The sequence below is a fragment of the Ctenopharyngodon idella genome, chromosome 11 (genome assembly GCF_019924925.1).
Source record: "Ctenopharyngodon idella isolate HZGC_01 chromosome 11, HZGC01, whole genome shotgun sequence".
NCBI lineage: Eukaryota > Metazoa > Chordata > Actinopteri > Cypriniformes > Xenocyprididae > Ctenopharyngodon > Ctenopharyngodon idella.
The window spans coordinates 14788130-14814587 of record NC_067230.1 but is presented as its reverse complement, the minus strand read 5'-3'; the positions used below and the strand labels follow the sequence as shown (position 1 = coordinate 14814587).

Genomic DNA, 26458 nt, shown 5'->3' with positions numbered 1-26458 from the left:
AACAGCAATCAGATGCAAATTCCAAACCTCTGAATCAATGGGGCTGCCTTCCCCCACTCTATAGGAAACATCTACAAATGACTCGATACTAATGAGGGGTGGAAGGTCTTACAATAAATGACCTTTGCGCCAAAGACTTGTGTATGGGCCCGGTGATATTTTTGTGTTGATGTCCGAAACCAGTTCAGAAAAGCCGACCCTTGACACCCCCGTCCGTCTTCCTCTGTGTGGGGTGAATATATATGGTATATATAAATATATGTACGCTATATGGTGCTATCTATACATTTGGCGACGTTCCCTGCCAGGGGCCCTTCCCTTTTATCACAGGCACCAATGATGTGTAGCTGCTGCTGGAGTTCTCTTGCAAACATAACCTACACAGAGCTGTTTATCCTCGATAATCATTGATAAACAACTTACACGGTTGCCAAGACCAAATATTATTACCAACGAATGAAAAGCATATTAAATATTTATGCATTACATATGTAATAATCAGCCTAAAAATCACCTAAGACACAATTCAGATAAAATGCACATGTATATTTTATTTACACTCGCATGTATATTTTAAGACATAATTTAAGATATTATGTGAAATGATCTGATCAAGTATGCATTTGTATCAAGTACAGGCCGTTTCTGAGAACTGATATATGCACGTCTCAGGTTAAAGTGCAGAAACTTTTATACAGTGTTTCGTTTCCACCTACTGGACAGAACGAATATTGCATTTTCTGGACATTAGAACTGATTCTTTAAAGGAACACTCCACTTTTTTTTGAAAATAGGCTCAGTTGAGTTTTACCGTTTTCGAATCCATTCAGCCGATCTCCGGGTCTGACGGTACCACTTTTAGCATAGCTTAGCATAGTTCATTGAATCTGATTAGACCGTTAGCATCTCGTTAAAAAATGACCAAAGAGTTTCAATATTTTTCCTATTTAAAACTTGACTCTTCTGTAGTTACATCGTGTACTAAGACCGAAGGAAAATTAAAAGTTGCGATTTTCTAGGCCGATATGACTAGGAACTATACTCTCATTCTGGCGTAATAATCAAAGAACTTTGCTGCCGTAGCATGGGTGCAGCAGGCGCAATGATATTACGCAGCGCCTCTCACAAATGTCTCCATGGTTGCAAGGCACGCTCCCTGTGCAAACAGGGGGTCACAGGCGCTGCGTAATATCATTGCGCCTGCTGTACCCATGGTACGACAGCAAAGTTCCTTGATTATTACGCCGAAATGAGCATATAGTTCCTAGTCGTATCGGCCTAGAAAATCGCAACTTTTAATTTTCCGTCGGTCTTAGTACACGATGTAACTACAGAAGAGTCAAGTTTTAAATAGAAAAAAAAAATCTCGACACTCTTTGGTCATTTTTTAACGAGATGCTAACGGTCTAATCAGATTCAATGAACTATGCTAAGCTATGCTAAAAGTAGGTACCGCCAGACCCGGAGATCGGCTGAATGGATTCGAAAACGGTAAAACTCAACTGTTTAACTCTAGAGGAGCTGGAAAATAAGCCTATTTTCAAAAAAAGTGGGGTGTTCCTTTAAAGTGGCCTCCAAAATATTTGCACACTTCATCAACCTAAAAATATATAGTTGTTGTTGCATTACAAAATATCAAGCCAAGGCATGCAGGCACACTTTTCAAACTAGCAAAACATTTTACAATAGGCCTAATGAAGGCAACGTGTATTTTGACACATTCTGGTGTACATGTAACCTGTGGATATTTGGCTTGGAAGGAAACTGACTTCACTAAATATGAACATATACACAATGAGCCCAGCTGACTGATACTCATTGCAAAAATGGGAGTTAGGTCAGAGAAAGGCTTTAGAACCTTTTGTCAGATGTCACATGGTTTGATATTTCGTATGTAATGTAATGTTTAAGTGTCCAAATAACTTTTTGAGCCCCTGTGATATTGATATTTTGATATTTATAGTGAAGATCCTTCTAAAAAGCTGCTTAAATTATTATTTCATTTAGATTCCGATGTTGGCTAGCATTCACAGCATAAAGAAAGTTCATATACTGACATTCATAATAAAAACATGAACACTTTAATGTGTAACTGACTGATAAAGCTGCAGATTTCAAGGTAAAGATTAATCCTTAAACGTTGTAACAGTTTATTAGAATAGCCTAATTTATAATACGTCTCAAAACCCTATGCATATATTGTATTATATGTTTACGCTTAATAAGGCACAAATTAAGCTACATCATTTTTAAGTGTATACCATGACATTTCGATTAAAGTGGGACAAATAAAGAGTGGCTAGGTGACATAAAGCTTTGATGATGGGCCTTGCAGAAATTTGTGCCCATGAAGGTGTAAACTATGGGGTTGATGTAAGAATCGGTGTAAGACATGCAGTAGGCCCAGATCTTTAGTTTGTAGGTGGAGTAGTTTGGCTGGAAGAATGCTTGGATCAGTCCCTAGCAGTGAAGGAACAGCTGGACTATTACCAACACCATTCGAGGCAGATTGGCCCTCACTGTGATACAGCTCTCAGTCAGTAGATGTGACAGAGAAAAAGAAGAGCTGGATACGTTACTGTCACCATCTCAGTCACCATGCCTGTCACCTTCTGCACTACATTACCCAGAATCCTTCCTGGTCCACCACCTGCACATATTCCACAATCATCACCAGCTGTCATCTATCACACACACACACACACACACACACACACACACACACACACACACACACACACACACACACACACACACACACACACACACACACACACACACACACACACAGAGAGAGTCTGGTCTCGTCGATTGCTAAGACTGTTATTGTTTGGATTGCGACGTACCTGAAATATACTTACCTCTGTGTCCTAGTGATGGGAGAAACGAAGCTTTTCAAAGCTTCGAATCAATTGAACCAATTGCTTCGCAAAATGATTCACTGTTTCGAAGCGTTCGAAACGCCACACGCTGGTGACCCCTGCTGGTCAAAACAGTGTAAATGCAACAAAAAAATCTCAGGACAAACATGCATAAAAAACCTTTTACAAACACATTGCAAATGTTTTATTGAAAGTATAATCTATCAGATGCAATTAACTAATCATCTAACATTAAATATTAAATGTCTGTATAATACGTATTATTTTATTAATTTTCAGGGCTTGTTTTGCTTGTTCTATGGATGGGTCAGCTAAACAAAGACTATTAACTACTATTATTCCTTATAATTATACAAATAACTTATTAAAATGTCTACAAATGTATAAAACTCATCAGAGATCAGGTAATAGACACTTAATACTCAGGTAATAGACAGACACTTGTTCAATGATATCATTGCATATCAGTGACTGTTAAAAGTGTGTGTGTGTGTGTGTGTGTGTGTGTGTGTGTGTGTGTGTGTGTATCCTCACCTGCAAGTTCCCCGTCTGCACTCGGCAAGACTTCAGCCTATTTGTCAATAAAGACTTTGACTATTTATACTCACCGGTCTGTGTTTCCAGGTAATGCATTACAAGCAAGAGTGACGTAACGCATTGCTTTTATATTTACAACAAAATATCTGAGTTACTTTGTTTTCCCATGTATTGACTGACACCTCGCATGTCCCCATGTTGAGAGAAATCAAGGCTAAGCTTTGTGTGCGTTGTTTCTTTTCTTTGTTTTTATTGCTTAAAGGGTTAGTTCACCCAAAAATGAAATGTCTGTCATTAATTACTCATGTTGTTCCACACCCGTAAGACCTTTGTTCATCTTTGGAACACAAATTAAGATATTTAGATTTTTTTATTCTGTCCAGAAAAGTAGTAAAAACATTGTTAAAATAGTCAATGTGACTGCAGGTTCAAACTTAATGTAATGAGGCAACAAGGATACTTTTTGTGTGCAAAAACAATACAAAAATAACGACTTTATTCAACAAATTCGTCTCTCCCCGGTCGTTCTGCTACGCTATTTTCGTTGCAGCGCTTCCAGGTTCTACGTCTGAACAGGATGATGGAGCCAACTGGGAAATAAATGTATTTGCTTAGAAAGGCCCTGAAAGGCAGACTTATTTTATAACAAAGCTTTTCTCATTAAGCAATTAATATTTAATTTAAAGAATTAATAAAGCAGTGTCTCAATTTTTGGTTGTTCAAAATAACCTAATAAAATACAGCAATAATAATAATAATATATGCTAGAGTATTGTCATAGAAATAGCACACAAAAGAAAAACACATGACAATTTATTTAAATGTACAATTGCAACACTTTATTATATACTTAATGCATTAAATGTATACTGCCCTCTTACCAACTCAAACACACACACACACACACACACACACACACACACACACACTTGTATATGTGGTTACAGGGACTCTCCATAGATGTAATGCAGTGGCGTGCAGTGGTGTTCTGAAATGAGGAGGCAAATTTTTTATTTATTTATGAATCAATGTAAATTCATGTGCATTACTCTTAACGTTGACACATCTTCTTGTTAAATCAACATTACTTTACATTACATCAAAAAAGAAACCAAATACAATCCTATTTTGTAATTTTACATTAACAATGTATTGTAATAAATGTTCTATTTATCAAAACCAAGTCAATCTCATCAAGTTAGTGTTTTAAGCATTTCTACATTCATTCCAAAATAATAACTAAAGGCAATAATAATTTAAACAATATATTTTATTTGTGTATTGATGTTTTACTTTTTAATTCATCAGTCATGCTCCGTAAACACGAATTGTATTTTTAATTTCACCAAGCTTATTGCACTAAAAAACCCCGCAGTCATCGTGTTTTCAGTCCATTTCAAGTTTGATTTTGACGTGACATAAAGCGGTGATATCTAACTGGGTGATCTGTTTACTTACTTTTCAATTAGTCTTCCCATTGACGCCATCATTTGTTCATTCAAACTGACGCGCGGAACGTGCACGTAAACAAGAGGTGGGATTTATCGCACAAACCAATCATATCCAATCATAACCAATTACATCCAATCATAGCGCGATGGAGACGTTGCCTCCTCTCACGTGACTTTCCCCCATTCATTCTCAATTACCCCCCAACAAAACCCACCGCACGCCGGGGGTCTGATGGATTTCTATGAGAGCAAAGGGAGGCACGACTCCTGCTGTAACTTTACCTGCGGGTGTCGCTGTTGGGCAGCGTTCCTTAAGAAATACGAGTGACTTGCGCTCTTTTTAATGTCATAATTTGTAATATTTGTGTTGTTTTATATGTAATATGGATTATTTTCTCATCCTATTTTTTTTTTTTTTTTTTTTTTTTTTTTTTTTTTTGAGGAGGCACTGCCTCCTCGGAGGAAACGCCCCTGATGTAATAGTTTTTATACTGTATAAACTGTATATTCTATCCCCCTGCACTACCCCTACCCCTAAACCTACCCATCACAGAAAACTGTTTGCATTTTTTTGAATTTCAAAAAAACAAAAAACAAAACAAACGCTGTTTAGTATGTTTCTAAGCCATTTGGTTTACATGGACACAGGAAGTGTCCTCATAAACCATGTTTACATTGTAATACCCATGTCATTATACACATTTGTGTCCTCATAAACCATGTATACAAGAACTCACACACACACACACACACACACACTTAAATGCAGGCTCTGCAGTTCACAGGTTACATGTATATTCGACTAAAACATCAAAAAAGGGCAAAAATATATACATAAAGTGTAAAAAGACTCATTGTGGAGCATGGAAACAAGAGCAAACATTCATAGTTCATACATTCATATTGTTCTAATACAATGAACAGAAGCAAACCAATACAGTTCATTATGAACCTCGGCATGAAGATAGCAATTCATAGTCTGATGTAGAAAATATATGAATCAGCAGGAGTGATGGTGTTATAAACTGCATATTGTTATTTTAGTGTGTTGGTCATATAAACATTTTTGGGTTTGTCTGCAGTGGCGTGATCAAATCTGTCTCTGAAACTCGTACACTACTTAGTGCCTGTGTTTTTCTTGTCTATTTTCTGCATGAGTTCTTGCACCCAGGATTGTTTCGGATCAGCACAGAGCGTCCTTTGCTTCTTCAGCTTGAAACTGTTTGGAGACCAGAAAATGAAAAATGAGAAAAAGACATACATATATCTGCAACCGTGGCTGTTAAACTGCTGTGTAATTGCTGCATAAGACCACCCAGTGTTACTGGAACCATGAATTCAAGCTTTCCAAGCGATTGTGTTTTATGTGCTTGATTAATAAAGCATACTCACACAATAGCAGGAATGTTGCACCCTCCATCTGTTTCCTGCACTCTATAACTCACAATATTTCTTCTCATGTTCTTCCTCACTCCTACAATGTACTTCAAACAGCAGTTTTCATAGGGAGAACCTGAGAATAAAAGAATCTATAAAGAATCTAAAGAAACAAAGAATCTATCTATCTATCTATCTATCTATCTATCTATCTATCTATCTTTCTATCTATCTATCTATCTATCTATCTATCTATCTATCTATCTATCTATCTTTTCAGTGTATTTATGCCAAAGCACACCATCACTTTTTCACCATCCTTGTTTTAGAATCTGATCAGTTATTTGTATATAAAATGCACATAAACATACAAAATTATATATATATATATATATATATATATATATATATATATTACTTAATATCAAATTATCATTGCATATTGGAAGTGATCTGACTTAGTTAGCCAATTCTTACCTTGTGCGACACTGGGATACATGCAAGCCAACAGCAGGATCAAAACCAGAATTTGAAACTTCATGGCTGAATGCTGTGTTTCCATATAAGCTGCAAGAAAAGACAAGGAAATGTTTAGCATGAGCAGGTTTCATTTCATTATTTGCATCCACTAGCCAATATATATAATAAATAACATGTGGCTCAAATGTGCTGAATAATAGCTAGACCGCATGTCTCATCTTTACCTCAAAGGTTCTTGGAAGAATGCTGTTTTTCTTCACGGCTAAAGCTGCTTATGTCTCCTCCTCTGTTTAGTTAACACTTTTTATAGCAACAAAACCTGATACTTTGCCACGCCCCATCACATTTTGAATATATTTTACTTTCTGCTGCATTAGACGCTGTTAATAAAGTGGATCCTTTCGATTGATTTTTAGTGTTGTTTTGACAAATCACAGTTGACTTGAGAGTTCCCGCACTAAAAACATAAACAGGATCTCTAATATCTCAGACCTCTATATTTGGTCATAGTGAGATGTTTTAGCGTGAGAGATGGAACCGCTGGGAGTCTGGAGTTTTTTTTTACAGCCCCCATTCCTCGCCCCTGCCACCTTAAACATCTGCGTTACAACTTTTTATGGTCTGTGTGCCAATAAACAGAAAAAAAGCAAATTAAATGCAATATTGTGCAACAAGATTCCCCTAAATTGATCATGCTTTTGAAAATGTCCAGCGGTGCATGTTGTGAATTTATGTCACATAAGGGCGGTTTCCCGGACAGGGTTTAAATGAAGTCAGGATAGGCCTTAATCTAGAGTAGTTAATCGCGGCTTAAAAAAATGGCTTTCTGAAATACAGATTAAGTACAGATTACTAAAACCTGGACTATGGAGTCCTGAATTAAAATAAACTAGATTAATTTAAAACCAACTGTGCTAATCTGAATTAGCATGAGAGAGGTTGCTTGTAAAACATGGAATGAACCAAGAAAAGCTTAAAATTGCATGGAACTCAGAAGCAAATACAAGGAAAACAATGGCAGCAGAAAAGACTCCAATATAAAAACTTTACTAAACAAGAGACAGTTCTTTCAAAGCAAGCAAAATACATCAGCTGTGGAAAAAAAAAGTAATGCCTGGAAATTTGTTTGTAATGAATTCTATTTAAATAGATGAATTCTAATAACCCTATGGTTTAATGTGCTTTTGCTGAAAACAATGCTTTTGTTTTGTCCTTTAGCAACAAACTAAACATAACTATTTACACATGTGATAATCGGTGTTGGCAGTCTAGGAATGATACTGGTTTGATTCAAAGCACACTAAGCACGGCATAGTGGTTGCATCATTATTTAAAAAAAAAAAAAAAAGCAAATCTTGTTAGCAGGTCCTCAACCCAAGCACAAGCTCAACACTTCACCACAACAATAATCTCCAAAAAACATTAACATAACAAAAACTTTTACATAATAGAACATTAAACAGTAAAAAGTCTCTCCATATTCTCATCTTTCTAAAAAATGCATAAAATAACACTTTTTCAACATTTACTCTCCCACTTCAGCCTGGAGCAAAGCATGATGGGAAGTGAAAGTCCTGTTTGATTGGGTTATTTGACTGAAACATGTTATTTCAAAATGAAAACATCAAGTGAGTTCTAGTAACCATTTCAGGTCAATTTAACATGAAGCAACCACATTTGAACCAGAAACAATGGTGTTAAATCAAAACCTCAACCTACCCATCACAGAAAACTGTTTGCATTTTAATTAAAAAAAAAAAAACACTGTTTAGTATGTTTCTAAGCCATTTGGTTTACATGGACACATTTGTGTCCTCATAAACCATGTATACAAGAACACACACACACACACACACACACACACACTTAAATGCAGGCTATGCAGTTCACAGGTTACATGTATATTCGACTAAAACATCAAAAAAGGGCAAAAATATATACATAAAATGTAAAAAGATTCATTGTGGAGCATGGAAACAAGAGCAAACATTCATACATTCATATTGTTCTAATACAATGAACAGAAGCAAACCAATAGAGTTCATTATGAACCTCGGCATGAAGATAGCAATTCATAGTCTGATGTAGAAAATATATGAATCAGCAGGAGTGATGGTGTTATAAACTGCATATTGTTATTTTAGTGTGTTGGTCATATAAACATTTTTGGGTTAAAAACACAAGTTTCGTCTGCAGTGGCGTGATCAAATCTGTCTCTGAAACTCGTACACTACTTAGTGCCTGTGTTTTTCTTGTCTATTTTCTGCATGAGTTCTTGCACCCAGGATTGTTTCGGATCAGCACAGAGCGTCCTTTGCTTCTTCAGCTTGAAACTGTTTGGAGACCAGAAAATGAAAAATGAGAAAAAGACATACATATATCTGCAACCGTGGCTGTTAAACTGCTGTGTAATTGCTGCATAAGACCACCCAGTGTTACTGGAACCATGAATTCAAGCTTTCCAAGCGATTGTGTTTTATGTGCTTGATTAATAAAGCATACTCACACAATAGCAGGAATGTTGCACAATGTACTTCAAACAGCAGTTTTCAAAGGGAAAACCTGAGAAAAAAAAAGAATCTAAATAAATAAAGAATCTATCTATCTATCTATCTTTTTTTTCAGTGTATTTATGCCAAAACACACCATCACTTTTTCTTCATTTATCTTTTTTTTATTTCCTGTTAAACTCTTGTATAACAAAAATAATTATGCTGAAATGTTTTAGAATCTGATCAGTTATTTGTATATATAAAATGCACATAAACGTACAAAATTATTTTATATATATATATATATTTTATATGTCCGGGAAACCGCCCCATAATCTCTTCCTCCCTTATGAGTGTCTCATCTCTGATGACCATTCACTATCTTGCTGAATCTTGGCCCTGACCTGACCTGATCCTGACCGATCTTAAGGGAGCTGTAACTGGTTTAGTGACAGGCACATAACAGCCAGTGATATTGTGCAGGTTTTTGCCAGTAGACAACAATTCATAATGTGCCGACAGCTCACTTCTGCTGCTTTTGGTGGAATTCCATTATAATAAACAACTAAACAGACATTTGACCAGAATCTCATCCTTGAATTACCTTTACCTTTACAGATTAAGTACCTTTACAGTTTTTTTTTACAATCGCAAGGACACATTTCTCAATACTTAAGTCACTTTTTCAAAACTCTTCACACAGTTCTCCTAACCAACTTTCATCTGGGCACAGCAGTTCATTTCACATTCAAAATGCACTGAATCTAACAAAACACTTCATTCATGTCTCAAATCAACTCATTCTTCCAAAACACTAGCAAAGGTTTTCACTCAGCAAACGCAGCTTGTCAATCATAAAACACAGACCTAAAAACACTAACATCAGGTAGCATTATACGTTTTCTTTTGTAAAGTTTCTTAACAAAACAAGAAAAACACTCTCTATTGTTTATATTTCACTGCAGTTTGTTACATGAACCATGTTTATGTTACAGTACAAAATTATTCAGAAGTTTTCCCCTTTGAATAGATGGTAATGAATTGAAAGACTAATGCTTGTGTAGGTGTTCAGTTTCATCTAATTGTTTTTGATAGTATTTGATTTTTACTTAAGGAAAGAAAAAAAGTCGAGCACTCATGAACACAAAGGATTTAAGTAAAGGGTTTAAATGATTTTTGACTATACAATTTATAATAAAAACTTTTAAAAAACTAAAATACTGATCTGACAAACACACCACACACTCTTGCCTGGACTTGCACCTGGAATCTTCCACCCAAAGGTTGGATGTGTTACTATTACACCACAAGTTGTGTCTTTTTTTTTTTTATACAAACACAGCAACTAAAAACAAAATGTTCACAGCACAACACACAGCACAGCAAACACAATTAAAAACTGAAGTATATACAACTATAAAAAAAACTACTATATAAAAACCTAACTATATACATAACTACTATATACACCAATTAAACAAATCAAAGAGCTCCCTGTACATTCCCTTTCCACTGTGCAACAGAGAGGCCTGAGGCTGGACAATACCACCGGCCCTTCAGCTGAGTGTGGCCAGTTGTCTTGTTTTTTGACAGCCCGCAGTGTTTGCAGATATAGTGATATATATCCTTTGCTAGGCGTTTCCATGGTGGTTCACCCCTAGCCACTCGTTCCTCATCCTCTTGGGCAGCTTTCTGCCTTCTCCAGGTGCGCTGCCTGGGCTGAGTAGAGGGAAAGTTTGTGGTGGCAGGTTATCAGGCGGCTGGAACTGGGGAGAGGGCATAAACTGGGTAGACTGAGGCACTGGTAGACCTGGTGGGTAGCTGGGAAAGGGTGGGTAGGACCCAAGAGGGGGGAATGCAAAGTGTGGTGTTGGTGGGTATATGGGAAATCCCGAGTAAGATCCAGGAGGAGGGGTGGGTAGTTGGAGATGTGCTTGCGAATGAAGGCCTCTGCCTCCTGATTTTCTGGCTCCTCAAATACCATGGCCTCATGCCCATGCTGTGCAGGAGCAGCAGGAAGTGACTCCTTTGCCAAATATAATTGTTTAGGCAGTGCAGTACCCTGCAGCAGCATGTCTCTGTCCACACCTTTCTGTAGCCTGCAAGAGAAACATTGTTCATCTTAAGTTAGCAATTTAAAATTGGTTTTGAATTTACTGCCCTAAATTATTGGAATGTGCTACAGAAATTATTGAAATTTGAGACAAATATTTCAGTATGTGCATTTAAAAAATACCTAGCGAGTGCTTTTATTACAACACTCAGTAAAACACATTTCGCACTGTGATGCACTTGTGTTGCAAAATGGTAAAAGCACCAAAAGTTAAGCACAACTACAACACAGTTGTCATCCTTTACACAACGACTCAAAATTGTTCACACTTGTTTCTAATGATGTGATCAAACCAACTGTATGAAATACAAGCCAGTTCAGAGTGCACAGGTGGCACAGGTCTTGAATGATGATACCAACAATAGATGGAAATAATAATAATTGATGATCTTTACAACGGAAGTGAATCGACACTGAACTGACTTCAGCTGAACAATGACACTATTTTCTTTTAGAGATGCTGTACAGCCGAAATGAACTCTCTTTGTATTACTGATCATCAGGTACCTGTTATCACTGTAAAGCTGCTGTGAAATCTGTATTGTAATAAAGTGCAATAGAAATAAAGGTGACTTGACTCAGGCTGGATCCAACATGAAGACGTGATGCTGAAGCAGAATGAATCTCTCACTGACTTTGGTTTTGCAGTTGCAGGTTTTTTTACTGTAACATGCTTTTCATATAGAGTTTTCTTGACCTTTAAAGCTTTTGCATTTAGACTACTGTATTTTTACAGCATGCAAGTGCTGAATATACAGGCATTCAATACTATATAATATTCAATATAATACTATACTTGCAGTTCATACAGTATACAATATATTCACCTTACTTAGTTGTGATTACTATACTGTTATGTAATTGCACATTTGTTTACTGTGATACAATATACTTTTTTTCTGTAACTACATGCTCTGGATGTTGTGTTCTCCATTTTGTTGATGTAGTGTCTAATGAATGATTGTTACGACCCTGTCTTTTCCTTCGTCACCTGGTGGTGGCAGTGTGGCGCCTGGATGTGACGTAAATGTCAAATTGGATAATTTATGGGTGGAGAGTATGAATATCTGGCTGATCTACTCAACTGTACTTCCTCTGGTAGAACGTGTTTCTCCAGAGAAGTCATTTGCTCCAACTTGTTTTCATTTTGTTCTTCCCAACCTTTCTTACCCATTGGATTCTTATTTATTTTTATTTTATTCCCTAGACATTGTGCTATTTTGTTTGGAACAGATTATTTTGTAATAAACAACATGGCAATTTAAAGAACTCATTTGTTTGTGTGATCCTCTTTATGTGGCGGTCAAGAACGAGCTGGCCGTGACAATGATCTTGAGTACAGGTGAAAGGGTTTTGAAGCAATTGTTTGAGTCAGAGGTTTTGTGAATTTAGTTTGAAGATTTGGATTTGTGTTTAATGTTTTGGGAAAATGAGTGATGGTTTCAAGAAATGTGTTTTAGCAATTCAGAAAAACTGTAATGACTTGCCTGGTTAAATAAAGGTTAAATAAACTAAACTAGAAAACTAAAGCCCATTGTCTTTACTTAGTATAATTTTTTAAAAGAAACATGTACAGGAAGGTTTTATAAGTACAATCTTGATATACTACTGTGATTGTACAAAAGAAGACTCACCACGAGGAGACAGTAGTGGTGTTTATCGGGACCAGAACCAGGTTCGTCTGTCCTAGAACTGCTCTGCTGTCCTCCAGCAGCTGTTTTAAGTGGCTGTATACCATCACAATAGATTGTGGGATTGGCAGAGTTTTTCCTCTTGTGTCCTTGGGCCTGTTCCGTGCTTAATCTCTTTAAAAAGCCGTAAGCAAACACATTCACAGACCCTGTGGACTTCAGGGTCCTGAGCCACCTGCCCATGAGTCATGAACAGTCTATGGAAAAGAAGGATGATATAATCTGGACTGTATAGTGGGTTATAAACTAGTAAAGATCCAAATAGTCAAATTACCTCTCTGCTGCCTGCTGTCCTGGAGCAGAGCCACTCCGCTTCCTGGATGCTCTCTATGGTTCTGGCAAAGTCTTCTTCTTTACCCTCTGGCTATATTTTGATGGCACCTTGTCCATGGCATGCAGAGCCATGTACAGCTATGTTGGCCTCATCTTGTGAACAAGGCAGTGATTGTTCAGTTAAGGCCAACCAGGCAGGCTGCCAAGGCATCAACTGCCTCCCAGCCCAAGACACCTCTAGAATCACACTGAGGAAAAAAGCCAACCACAGTCCAATAAATATATACGGTGATTTAGTAAATATTTTACATTGTACATGCATATATTTTAACTTTACAAATGGTTGACAATAGTGTTGCTTTCGTCAAGGAAAATTATGACTAAATATCGCCTTCAACGAACCTTTATCACGTGACAAAAACGTCACGTAAATGCTGGTCATGTGACGATGACTATAATCAAAGTCCCTTTAAGACAAGTCATTTCACTCGGCGGCCATCTTTGAAACGCCTCTCGTGCATCCTGGGCATCATGCAGCTCCTATCTCTTTGAATGGGGAAACATCAAATTCTCCAAAGCTGTTTGCCAAGCTTTCGATTAAATTTCATATTTGAAATCACCAATGAAATCTGACAACAACTGTCTCATAATTTTTTTTTTCCAAACGCTCAAATCATGACAAAAAAACAGTATTTAGGCTGGATCAAGCTAATGCGCATGCGCAGACCTAAATGCGCGTCTCTTGTGCCTCATTTCGGAGGCGCGCGTCTGACTGTTTCTATAGAAACCGGTGCTTCTAACGGCCGCTGCAGTGACGCGATGACTTTACAGGTCGGCGATTGGCTCTTATTTTGAAGGCGGGACTTATTCCGCCATATTGAGCGTTACACTTTCTCCCATTCAAAACAATACGAGTGACATGTCTTGTGTTATTCTATAGTCTTTGCTATAATTAAATGTATAATGCAATATTGTTGACGAATAAAAACGAGACTAAATGTGGTTTACAAAATAAAAACTATGCTAAAATGTCTCTTCATTTTCGTTGACCAAAACGAGACGAGACGAAATGTTATAACATTATTTCGTCTCGTTTAGTCGCGTTATTATTATTATTTTGCAGTATTTCTGTTTCCTGTGTCTGCATCAGGTCGCACTGCGCAGACGCAAGCGACGTCACTTCCTCAAGCCCCCACTCGCGGCATTATTTAGAAGATGCAGCTGCGGTGAGTTAACGTAAACGACAACAAACAAAGTTAAATCTGATACAGAGAAAGGGACCGATGGCCGGCCAGCCGCTAACTGAATACAAATATGTAGATTTCACGTGCTCATAACTTCATGAAAAATGCACAGATCATAGAAAATGCACATCATTATTTACAAATCAACATAATATATTGCGTTGATCGCAAGATATTACTCACGGAATGATTTAACATAGGCTAAAAACATGTCTCTCATCTTTCCGGGACGCAGTGTGTATCCAATGTTCCCGGAACCATCCATGTTCGTTTTCCAACGTGGAATAACACAAAATAGGTATCATCTTAAAGCTTAGAAATTTAGCTTTTTAATGCATCTAACCATTTTGAAAAACTCCTAACAAGTGCCGAGAAGTGCCTCTAAACCAGAGTTTACCGCCCGTGGGCGCCATCTAGCTGCGAAAAAATGAATAACACTTTATTCAACTATACTTTATGCTATCACCACAAAATTTGAACCATGCAGATGCAGCTCACATGTAGGAGAGCATCATCAACAACAACAGAAAATTTTCTCTGATCCTATTGCCTTCCTGAGTTATTCCATAAAAAATGTCAAATAAAAAAAATGAAAAATTATAAAAAAAAATATATTTTTGTCTTTTATCAGCAGTTTTTCAGCATGAAAATGTACAAATGTAATGTAATTTATATTTTCTAAAAAATTAAAAAGTGTTCTATCAAATGATACCTATTTTTTTGACTCTCCTTGCTACAGTTTTGGAGTTATGAGTCTTTACTTTTGTGTATGTCGCTCAGAAAAAAACCTCTAAAAAAGCCTTCAGGTCTTAAAGGTTAAGAGACATCTTGAGGCATTATAAGGTATTATCTATAAGGTAACAATAATATAAGATAACCTTGTTTGAAATGGGTTTGGCTAAAAGAAAATTTTGGTTTCGTCTATACTACTAGGTACTTATACTATATTTACTGGGTTAAATATTGCATTACTAAAAAAAAAGACTAAAATACAATTTTCGTCGACTAAAACTAGACTAAAATAGTCATGGATAATTCTGACTAAAATAAGACCAAAATGCTCAGACTTTTAGTCGACTGAAACTTGACTAGACTAAAAAGAGTATGAACGTGACTAAAACTAATAAAAACTAAAATGACAGCTTGACACAAAGACTAGTCTAAAACTAAAATTAAAACAGGCCGCCAAAAACAACACTAGTTGACAATAAGTGTTTCACACTTCACCAGATACATTTTTTTTTAAAGTAAAAGACAGGAAGGATAGTAAAATTACCTGGCCGGATCACTCAAAAAAATGATTTTTTGATGCTGTCCACTTTATTTAAACAACTTATTTTGATTCAACACCATTGTATTAGGTTTCTGGTTCAAATTTAATTGCTTCATGTTAAATTGGCTTGAAACAATTACTTTTTGACTTGATGTTTTCATATTAAAATAACACGTTTCAATTAAGTAAACTCAACCAGGACTCAATCAAACAGGACTTTCACTTCCCATCATGCTTTGCACTGGGCTCTCCGAAGCCATCGAACGACGAGGATGGGATTCGAACCCAAGCGTGCAGAGCACAATGGATTAGCAGTCCTAGAAGAACCAAGGGAGAACGCCAGAGGTAACAAAGCTGGCATTGGACCTCCCTCAGAATATGTTTACAGTGTCCTTGCACTCTTCATTATCCTACCCGACCTCGTAGGGGGCTCGTTGAATCGATCCCAAACTCAAACATGTTCTTGGAGATTGAGGGTTATGACCTCCCCTTTGCTTCGAGGATACCCATAATTCTCTCCCCCTTAGATTTACGGAAACAGCACACTTTTTTCTTTAAGTGAAGAGAGTACAAGGAATAAACCTTTTTGTGCACATCGCTTGCCTGTTTCGTAGACACACCATTCATTCATCAGGGCCAAAATGCTGATTGTATGGTAGTTTAAAGCTTGATACCACCCTGTCGTGGATGAGCAGATAACTTTACCCAATACCCCACCGGGATGACTTGAAATACAGTCAGCCTTGGCAATTTTTGTCAGCGTCTTAGGAGGCTTAATAATTGATTGAAAAAAAGAGTTGTGTTTCGGTTTCTTCCACGTGTTGCTTTTGCTATAACAGTGAAAGCCCGAGTCTGGTGAAGGCCTCCCTCAGAGCACGTTTGGAGTGTCTTTGTTTTCTTAAAGGTCATATACTAGCACCAGCTGGCTTGTTGTAATGATCCTGATCTCAACAATGGTTTCAGATATGAACACAAGCATTTTCTGCAGCTATTATTAAAAAGCAATTCAGTTAGAGATCGCCATGGCGTGTCGTAAGCAGTGATGGGAGAAACGAAGCTTTTCAAAGCTTCGAATCAATTGAACCAATTACTTCACAAAATGATTCACTGTTTCCAAGCTTTCGAGACGCCACACGCTGGTGACGCCTGCTGGTCAGAGCAGTGCAAATGCAACAAAAACTCAGGCCAAACATGCATAAAAAGACCTTTTACAAACGCATTGCAAATGTTTTATTGGAAGTAAAATCTATTAAATGCAGTTAACTTATAATCTAATAATATTACATGTGAAGTGTCTGTGTAATATGTGTTCTTTTATCAATTTTCAGGTAAATATTTAAATGTAAAAAAAAAAAATGGAAATCATTTAAAATCATTCACTCAAATATTTAAATTCATTAAGTTCACTGCAGAAAGTTAGTCATACAGGTTTAGATCAAAAGTGAGGAAATGATGAAAAAAGTTGTTTTTGTGGTGAAACTAGAGCCAGAATGGGAACTTGAACAGGGCATTGGTGTTTTTCAACCAAGCCTTTAAACCTTATTTGTAAATTAATATTTCACAACAACATGAATACAGGAAGCCGAGCTTTACCAGAACGTTTTTATTTTCATGGTTATGTCCACATGACTTGCATTTCGATCCATAAAATAATCACACAATATGATCTCAGTTAAAAGATTGATACCATTTTAACAGGTACTAGCAACAGACAAAACTAAATACAATGAAGCGCTCTATGGTGTGTATTCATGTTCTGCCACCATGGTGTATAAATAGCATTAAACTCAAATATTGGCACAAAAGTATAAATATTATTCTAAAAAGCTAACTCTTCGTCGCAAAAGGGTTCAACACACCTGTTTTTAGGTGATTGAGAGTAATGTAAAAGTCCACATTCATGAAGGGTGATGCCTGAGAATCAGCACTATACACACACACACACACTTTGGTTATAAACACCAATGCAAGAACTGCTCAAGTGTCTCAAGACCCTTGATGGTATAAAACATCAAAAGATTTCCCGTGTATGTAAACCAAATAACCTTGATGTAAAGGCTCAATATATAAATACGAAAAAGCAAAACTGACAAATATGGCATGTACAGGTAAGGCAGTTTTAAGTGCATGTTGGCAGATCCTTAACAGGAAAAAAAAAAGAAGTGTGTGACACCTGATAACTGCAGATTAACAAACAAGTACTGTTTTACTCAAATTCATGTTATAGAATGCTGGATATAAAAGGACTACAGATCCCTCTTGTCAGGCAGGACTGGCTAAAGTAAATGAGCAGAATTACAAGTCTGCACAAATCAAATGCATGTCAATAGTAAAATGTTGTGCAGTATGTGTGCAGTAAAAATAAACACATTGTACGGGTATACACATACAATAACTGCATAACCATCATGAGATTTGTGATATGTGTGCTGATTTAGAACATGTCATCCTTTTAGGAGCCTGAGTTGTAGGTTTTTGACTGTGAATTTTTATGTTAAGATCATGAACATCAAAAACAATAATTGTCAATTATCAATCATATTCTCGAGTTCATACACAATTATGTTTCTACTTGAATACAAAGATGCCATGACAGTAAAATTCTGCCTGGAACATGGAAAAAGAATCAGATTATTTATAAAGACAGTTATAGTAACATCTACTAATATGTGCTCCAAAACATCAGAAAATGCATTTAAAAAGTAAATGAAAGAGACAGTGACACTGAGTACAGTGATCACGCTAGTTAGGCAGTCTCTCCTAAAAGACAAGGCCTGCAGGTCAGGTCCTATGACATAATGCCACACGCACAGTTCATGTTGGCCAGGTAAGAGGCAGCGGTGCCGGTTCTGGCTGGATGAACAGCAATGGTACTGGTTGTGGCCAGGATTCATAGCAGCTTAGCTCATCTGTTCCAGGTAGGCAGAGAGCAGAGACTGAGGAGGCAGGAACTCTTCCTGTTTGTTGACTACCTCAGTCTGTCGAGCACCATTACAGTCAGAGCCTGCAGAAAAATCACACATTTTAGTTTTTCCTTAGGTCATGTGCGTCAAGGAGATACTGGTAAAACTCTGAGTTTCTACATTTAGTTGTGAAAAATCACATTATTTGAGAATTGTCAGTGGTGTTAACCTGCTATCCCAGGTTGTTAAAAATGTATTTTAAAATATTTATAATTAACTCACATTAGGATCAAAGCTAGCATTTTTTTTTTTTTGTAAGAACTTTTAAAATTGTTAATGGCATGATCAATTATGCCAATTATGATCAATTACAAAAGAGTATGCTAGCCAATGATAAATCAAATTTTTATTTTTTTTATTTTAACTAAAGCAAAAACAGGTTTAATGTGTATAATTGACAAAAACATTAAAGGGAAAAACCTTCTCGAGTTCTTGAAAATTCCACTGCAGTCTACAGTACATAATATATACACAAATGAGTTTGTTCAAATGAATTCACATCAGCCTCATATGAAAACAACCATAAATTGGCTACGTCGGAATGAAGTAATAAAGTTCACTCACTAGCAGAGGTCAGATCCATGTATTGGCAGATGGCATGAAAGAGCAGTCGCTCATAACTGCAGAAACACAGACACGTCTGAATCAAAACATGGTATTCTTCTGATACACTACCATTACTGCTTTCAATTTCTCAAGCAACAATTGCAAACATGCATGTTTAATTGTTAGTGGAGGTCTGAATTAGTCTGTGGAGGTGAGAGATGCATTAACTGTGGTAGATTGTGCACCTGCTGCTGAGTTTGGTAATGTAAATTGAGTGTGGATGTGCCATGAAGAATCCCAGCAGACTGGATTCCAGACCTTCCAACACTCCCTTAAACAAAGAAAATGAATGAACAGATATCACACAGAAAAAAGAATAATATGACAAGAGAAAGGGATATAGGCGGAACACTTGTTAAAAAGCAAAAGACAAAGATCAAGCAAATGCCAAAGAGCGTCACCATGGGAATCTGTCTGCGTCTCAGCGTCGCACGCAGCCTTCGATCAATCCTCTGGTAACATTCCTGAGCCCTGAGAGCAGGATTTACTGCTCAAAGGATAGGAGAATGATCATCACAAATATGTCAAATATAATTAGAAATAATCTGCCCATCATTGAATTAATGAAGATGAAGTGTGTAATTTTTTTATTATTGGAATACTTCAAATCCCCAGATTAACGGCAAAGACAACCGTAAGTAAATCATGCATAAGTTCACCTATACAGAGTGCAAATACTGTGGAGCTATCGAAACATTGCTCTGTTTGTTTGAGCGTCCCGACACGTCCGACTTCTGGCTCAACCAGTGCCTGAGTTTAGGGCAGAGTGGGGGGAGGGGGGGGGGGGTTTAGAGGTATCACACGAACAAAAGTGCTGTTTTCCCCAATATCAGCACGATTGCAAACGTAAGATTCATTTTAATACAACAGTTCAATAAGTTGATATTAATTTAAAACACAGTATTGTCCATTTTGACTGTTCTTTGCTCTATTTCACGAACGAAAATAGTTTAGAAAAAAGCAGAATGGTTGCATCTCCTTGCAACATACAGAGTGGTGTTTTGTTCATGAATGAATCAGCCGGTTTGAACAAATCAGTGAATGATTCTTTGACTCACTTTTTAAAGGATTAGTTCACTTTAAAATGAAAATTTACAAGATTTACTCACACTCAAGCCATCCTAGGTGTATATGACTTTCTTCTTTCTGATGAACACAATTGGAATTATATTAATAAATATCCTGACGCAGCCAAGCTTTATAATGGCAGTGAACGGAGGTAATGAGTTTGAAGCTCAAGAAAGTGCATCCATCCATCATGAACGTACTCCACACGGCTCCGGGAGGTTAATAAAGACCTTCTGAAGCAAAGCGATGCATTTGTGTAAGAAAAATATCCATATTTAACAAGTCTAGCTTCTGCCAGACCACCTCTCGTATTCAACTTATGAAGAAAGTGTAACGCCTCTCGCAGCTCAAAACGCTTATGCTACATCCTACGCCTTCCGTATTCAACTTACGGAAAAAGATTAAGTCGCGACGTTGAATATGGAAGGTGGTCTGGCGGAAGCTAGGTATTTTACTTTATAAGTTGTTAAATATGGATATTTTTCTTACACAAACGCATTGCTCGCTTCAGAGTGTGGAGTACGTTTATGATGGATGGATGCACTTTCTTGAACCTCAAACTCGTTGGCCCCGTTCACTGCCATTATAAAGCTTGGACGCGTCAGGATATTTATGAATATAACTCCAATTGTGTTCATCAGAAAGAAGAAAGTCATATACACCTAGGATGGCTTGAGGGTGAGTAAATCATGGGGTAATTTTCATTTGAAAGTGAACTAATTCTTTAAGACTTGCTGCCCACTACTGGCGGTTTTAGTTTCACATAAAAGTATCATATATAGAAAAGTATAATTTCATTTTTTCTATATTCAAAATGTTACATTTTAGACACTAATTTCATAACATTATTCATGCAACTATAACTAATTGCAGTGTAATATAAACAATAGTAATGATGAATAGTAATTTCTTTCAGTTAGAATATCATAATGCCAACAAAGGACATAATTATTTATTTGAATAAAAATGTAAGTAATTTAAAGATGTTGTAACTAACTTTTATATGTAATTGTTATAGTAGGCTAGTTATGAGAGGGGTGCCCTTTTTTTCTTTTGAGCACCTGCCCCCCCAAAATGTCTGTACACAGCCCTGATCTTAAGGCACTGAAATGTAAACTATACAAAACTTAAGTGCTCAAATGCAGTTTAGAGCCATGGGTTAAGGGGACTAAAGGCAACAGAGAGCATGTGAAGTACAAATGCCTCTCTGTGTGAAGTACGCCTCATCTGTAGTGGTCTACACTAGAGTGAATACATCAAACATAAACAAGTCGTGTGTAGTGTGATAAACTGGTGTGCAACCCTCTCTCTTATTGGATGCAAAGTGGGTTTGTGTGATTAATTTATGTCAGACCCTTTCTTTGGTCTTTATGGCTCTTGTTAGAGTGGGTCCTTTGAGCCTCCTCCTCCAGCAGAGCCAACAGTCGCTCTTGCTCCTCCCCAGAACGATTCATAAAATCACTCCAGTACTGAGAGACATTAGAGAGAGAGTTAAAGTAGTCAAAATATCCCTTAACTGAGAGCAGTTAAAGAAACTTGCTTTACCTCCACATAGTTTCCATTGGTGCAGGCTTCAGTGAAGATGGTGGGCGAGGCTGTTTCATGCCCTTCACCATCCTCTTTAGAGCATTCATCCGGTTCCAAAAGACTGTCCAGAAAACGAGCTACGCAGAAGCAGAGTGTTTGCAAAATATTACAATATCATAACTAAACTTTTTTTTCCCCCTCTGTAACAAATAATCATTTTTCTGCACCAAACAAAGTTTTTTTCTTTTCATTTTAAGCATTTGGCCAATGCTTTAATACAGTACATATACAGTACAGTGCATAACAAATTTATTAGACCACCACCCAATGTGAGGTTTGTGCCACAGCTGCCCTAAACTAACAGTACTGGTGATTACCAAAATCATTTTTTATGTTTCTGGAATGGTTAATCCACACCAGTATGCGTAAACTCTTTAATCACAGTTATGTTTGTAATGCTAAAATATAATTATTGTTGGAATTTAATGGATTTAAAGATAGATCGCTCAAAGGTTTCATCAAAAGCAAGTCTTTGGGAACAACTATAAACTATTTGGAAGTCAATAACAACAGAGATTGTGGAAAAGTACATAAAAAGAATGCAAGCTCTTATCAAGGCCAAAGGAGCAAGCAACAGAAAAAGCAACAGTTCTGAAAATTTATTTAATACTTTGAAGAGCCACATTTTGCTTTAATTACAGCCATTAATCTTTTTGGATATGTCTGTACTAGCTTTGCACACCTAGATTGGGGAATATTTGGCCATTATTCCTTGCAAAATTGCTCAAGTTCAGTTGAATTTCATGGTGAGTGACAATGGACGGCTCTCTTTAAGTCCATCCACATTTTTTCTATCGAAAAGGACATTTACCTTCCTATCCTTAAGCAACTGCATTTTTCTGTGTTCAAGTAAATGTTGATCTGTAATTAAAGCAAAAGGTGGTTCTACGAAGTATTAAATCAGGAGACTGATGACTTTTCCAACACTGTTATTCTAGTTTTTCCAGTTATGTTAGAAACTATCAGATATTGTAACTTTATTGATATCATGATTCCTATTAAAATAATCCTCGTTTAACGCCCTGCACATTGGTGTATATCACCTCCTTAAAGCATGCATCATATGCTTGTATATTAATCAGGGTATTAACTGCCAGCTCACTCTGATCATGCAAATGAGTCAGCTTCCAAACAAAGGAATTTTTCCAGCTTGGAAATTGTACCTTTCTCATTGGTCAAGCTAAACTCGAAAGGTGTGGCGCTCCGGACGCTCGTTCAACAGCTAAGGCATTGCAAGTATATCGTACATTTAACTAAACAGAGGTTTCGTATAAGCTGAAGACCCCTTGTTAACAAGGTGCTGATAATTCTGTTCAGGTTGAACTGACTGTTATGTGTGGTTACGTTCCCATAGCTTCATTCCCCCGTTTCTGTTTTATTCATTCACTTTCACTTTCCATTTTACCCATGCATGCGTGATTGTGTGTATGTTTAGACTAGTTATGTGTTTGTGTTATATTTAAATAAAACTTTTGTGCACATTCACATGAGTACTGATTCTGTGATCCCTGATTCTGTGAAATTGGACAACAGAAGATTGGAAAAACGTTGCTTGGTCTGATGAGTCTCAATTTCTGCTGCAACATTCAGATGGTAGGGTCAGAATTTGGTGTAAATAACATGAAAGCATGGATCAATCCTGCCTTGTGTCAACGGTTCAGGCTGCTGGTGGTGGCGTAATGGTCTGGGGGATATTGCATTCCCTGGGAACCAAACCCATGACTTTGGAGCTGCTCTACTGATTGAGCTACGGTAAGGCTCTGTTTACACCTGGTATTAAGATGCGTTTTGGTCGATCGGATTACAAGTAGACGAGGGAAACACATACCGGTTTACACCTGGTATTTCAATCTGTCTCTTTTCTCCACTTTCAACCACTTCTGTCGTGATTTCTTGGAGGGCAGGGTGTGTGGGCGGGTAAATGTATGGGTTATAAGCTTGCAAAATGTACATATTAAAGAACACGGAGACATTAGGAAAAACAAACGGAGAGCAGTAGCTTTCCTTTCTGCTCTGATAGCCACAAGACCACACCGAACGCTGTGAGTGTTTGTTAGAAACAGGAATGGTGAGAGAACATTGTGCTTATGTTTTTCGTCTTCAAACCAAACTTTAAACAAAGTTTAAATCTCATCTGGCTAGAGCACTTCCCATAATGTTTATGCATTAAGTTAGTAGGTGGAGAGTAGGAGGTCTTTTGTTGCTTTTCACACACATTCGACCAAATGACGTCTACACAATGAAAGCAATCCGGTCGAATGCCTCTGTAAGTGGTTGAAAGTAGGCAAGCTCAAAACTTTTTAGACCCCGTTTACACCTGCGTTTACAGTATACACCAGTTTACAGCGTCGTCCACTTGTGATCCGATCGACAAAACGCATCTTAATACCAGGTGTAACTTAGGGCCTAAAAGTGCAACAGTTACTGTTGCGCAGCTAAATTTCACAGACAAATTTCAATTATTTTAACAGGAATGTGTGAGGGTGAAAAAATGTCCCCAGCCAGATTTAATTTTAAGTTCAATGCAAATTCGCTGCACTGACTAACAGAAAGCGGCTTGGTTTGAAAGTCACATCTGTGTGAGCAGCGCTTCATACATTGAAATATCACTAATGTGACCACACCTTAATGCTAAAAATTAACTATGAGAGCCATGGTACAGTCATAAAAAAAATCATATAGACTTTTGTGTTTTTGTCTGTATAGAAAAGAGCATGTGTTCCACAGAAAAAAAAAGGTAAGTCATATGTGTTTGAAATGACAAGTAGGTGAGTAAATGATAACACAATTTTCATTTTTTGCAAAAATTTCCTGTGCAGTAGGCAATAAAATAGTAAATAACATAAACATAAATAATGAAGTATCCAGACATCAAACCAAGACTCACTGTTTTCCTGTCGTCGCAGACTCTTCCTGCCCTTGGCTCTGGGAGTGAGGTCCGAGTTACGGATGGCCTGGTTAATAAAGAACTGCTTCTTTTTGGCTGGAGAAACACGTTTTGCAGGAGAGTTGGGTAGAGATGAGCAGCGCCGCTCATTTAGGCTGAAAGAGAAACAGAAATCAGATATGTTTTGGTTTACTAAACTATTCTCCCAAAGGGTTTACTCCATAGTCACACACATGACAGCCACAAAATTTACTCTGATACAAATTTATGAATTAAAATTCACTTTAAATGTCACAATGTTTTAGTTTTTCACACTGCACTGCTGTAGTGAATCTACAGATCCTTCAGTGGACCCACTGCTCTGCTTTTATTTATAGCTCTAGCCACAGGCCAGATGCCTTACCCATAGAAATAGGTCACAGCTTATCTCTGCAAAAACATATGCAAATTTTAGTTGTCTATTTTACTATAATTATTTAATTTTTATTTGTTGTGAAGAAGCTGCCCAGGTTCACCTATAGAGAAACCAGTAAATAGTACATTACACATTTATACTAAATAACCTACAGAAAATGAGATGTGAAATACTGATTTTACTCTAACAGTTTATTCGGATATGCCAGTTATTTCCAACTAGTTGACTTTACTTAGTTTAATTATAACCTTACATATATTTATTTCTGTATATAATGACCTGTCATTTAGCGGAGGTGCTAAACATGACATAAACAATCATTACATTGCTACCACAGTTTTAAACAAGTGCATCACTTTTGTAAAACATTAGATGCAACGAAGACTTGAGAGACGTAACATTATCTGACGTTTGTTTTTAATTTAGCTAATAAGCTTGGCCGACTAACAAAAACAACTGACGTGTATGTGCTAAGACAAATAGGCGTATTAGCTACCGGCTACAAGCTAAAAATACACTTACATTACATCCTGTTCCTCATTGTCATTGCTATTTAACACAACCATCTCAAAGTCTTCTCACAAAGAAACACGACAGAGACACAAACAAAGAAATTTATAAGGAGAAAAGGTCCAGAACAGCTGGCGTTAGCCGCGATGGCTAATAGCTAACTAGATAAAGAGAATGGGCGGGGTTTTGAAAACCCTACAGCCATAACAACCATTTCAGCCAATAAATATCCTCAGAACGCTTCAACCTGACAGAAGCTATATATTATATTATATCTTAGATTATGTATTTGGTAACCATTTTAAGTTTTTCACCATTTTAAGTTTTTTTTTTATAAATAGTCGTGAAGTGTGACAAAGTTACGTACAAATATTGAATATAATGTTTCAACATGAGGTCGAAAAACTGCATGCATAATTATAAAAGAATAATTATATTAATATATTTAGGTATTGTATGACATGTTATGGTAATGGTCAAGGTATTATATAGAACTTTATATCAAGATCTGACTGGAAAGGATTTTGTTAATGCTGTCAATTTTTTATATATATATATATTTTTTTTTTTTCAAACAGTGAGTTGTACAGTCTCAGCAGTTTAAAAAGT

At 36.9% G+C, this 26458-nt stretch overlaps 2 protein-coding genes and 1 long non-coding RNA gene across 3 annotated transcripts; all 3 read right to left on the bottom strand.

The window, feature by feature from the left end:
* Positions 1–4671: 4671 nt before the first annotated feature.
* Positions 4672–7185, bottom strand: LOC127522935 (C-C motif chemokine 21-like). Its single transcript, XM_051913304.1, has 4 exons — positions 6952–7185; positions 6725–6814; positions 6263–6383; positions 4672–6089 (listed from the first exon to the last, which is right to left on the bottom strand). The coding sequence occupies exons 2-4, from the start codon at positions 6807–6809 to the stop codon at positions 5987–5989; spliced, it is 309 nt and encodes a 102-aa protein (XP_051769264.1). The 5' UTR covers positions 6810–6814; positions 6952–7185; the 3' UTR covers positions 4672–5986.
* Positions 7186–8911: 1726 nt separating this feature from the next.
* On the bottom strand, positions 8912–13559 carry LOC127522936 (uncharacterized). The gene is made up of 4 exons (XR_007932778.1): positions 13298–13559; positions 12967–13220; positions 9234–11318; positions 8912–9060 (listed from the first exon to the last, which is right to left on the bottom strand). It is a non-coding gene; the product is annotated as an uncharacterized LOC127522936 (long non-coding RNA).
* A 3842-nt stretch (positions 13560–17401) lies between these two features.
* On the bottom strand, positions 17402–26052 carry r3hdm4 (R3H domain containing 4). The gene is made up of 8 exons (XM_051912039.1): positions 25862–26052; positions 24925–25079; positions 21996–22114; positions 21805–21919; positions 19784–19869; positions 19568–19653; positions 19341–19396; positions 17402–18817 (listed from the first exon to the last, which is right to left on the bottom strand). Exons 1-8 carry the CDS (start codon positions 25903–25905, stop codon positions 18714–18716), a joined length of 765 nt encoding a protein of 254 aa, XP_051767999.1. The 5' UTR covers positions 25906–26052; the 3' UTR covers positions 17402–18713.
* Positions 26053–26458: the final 406 nt, after the last annotated feature.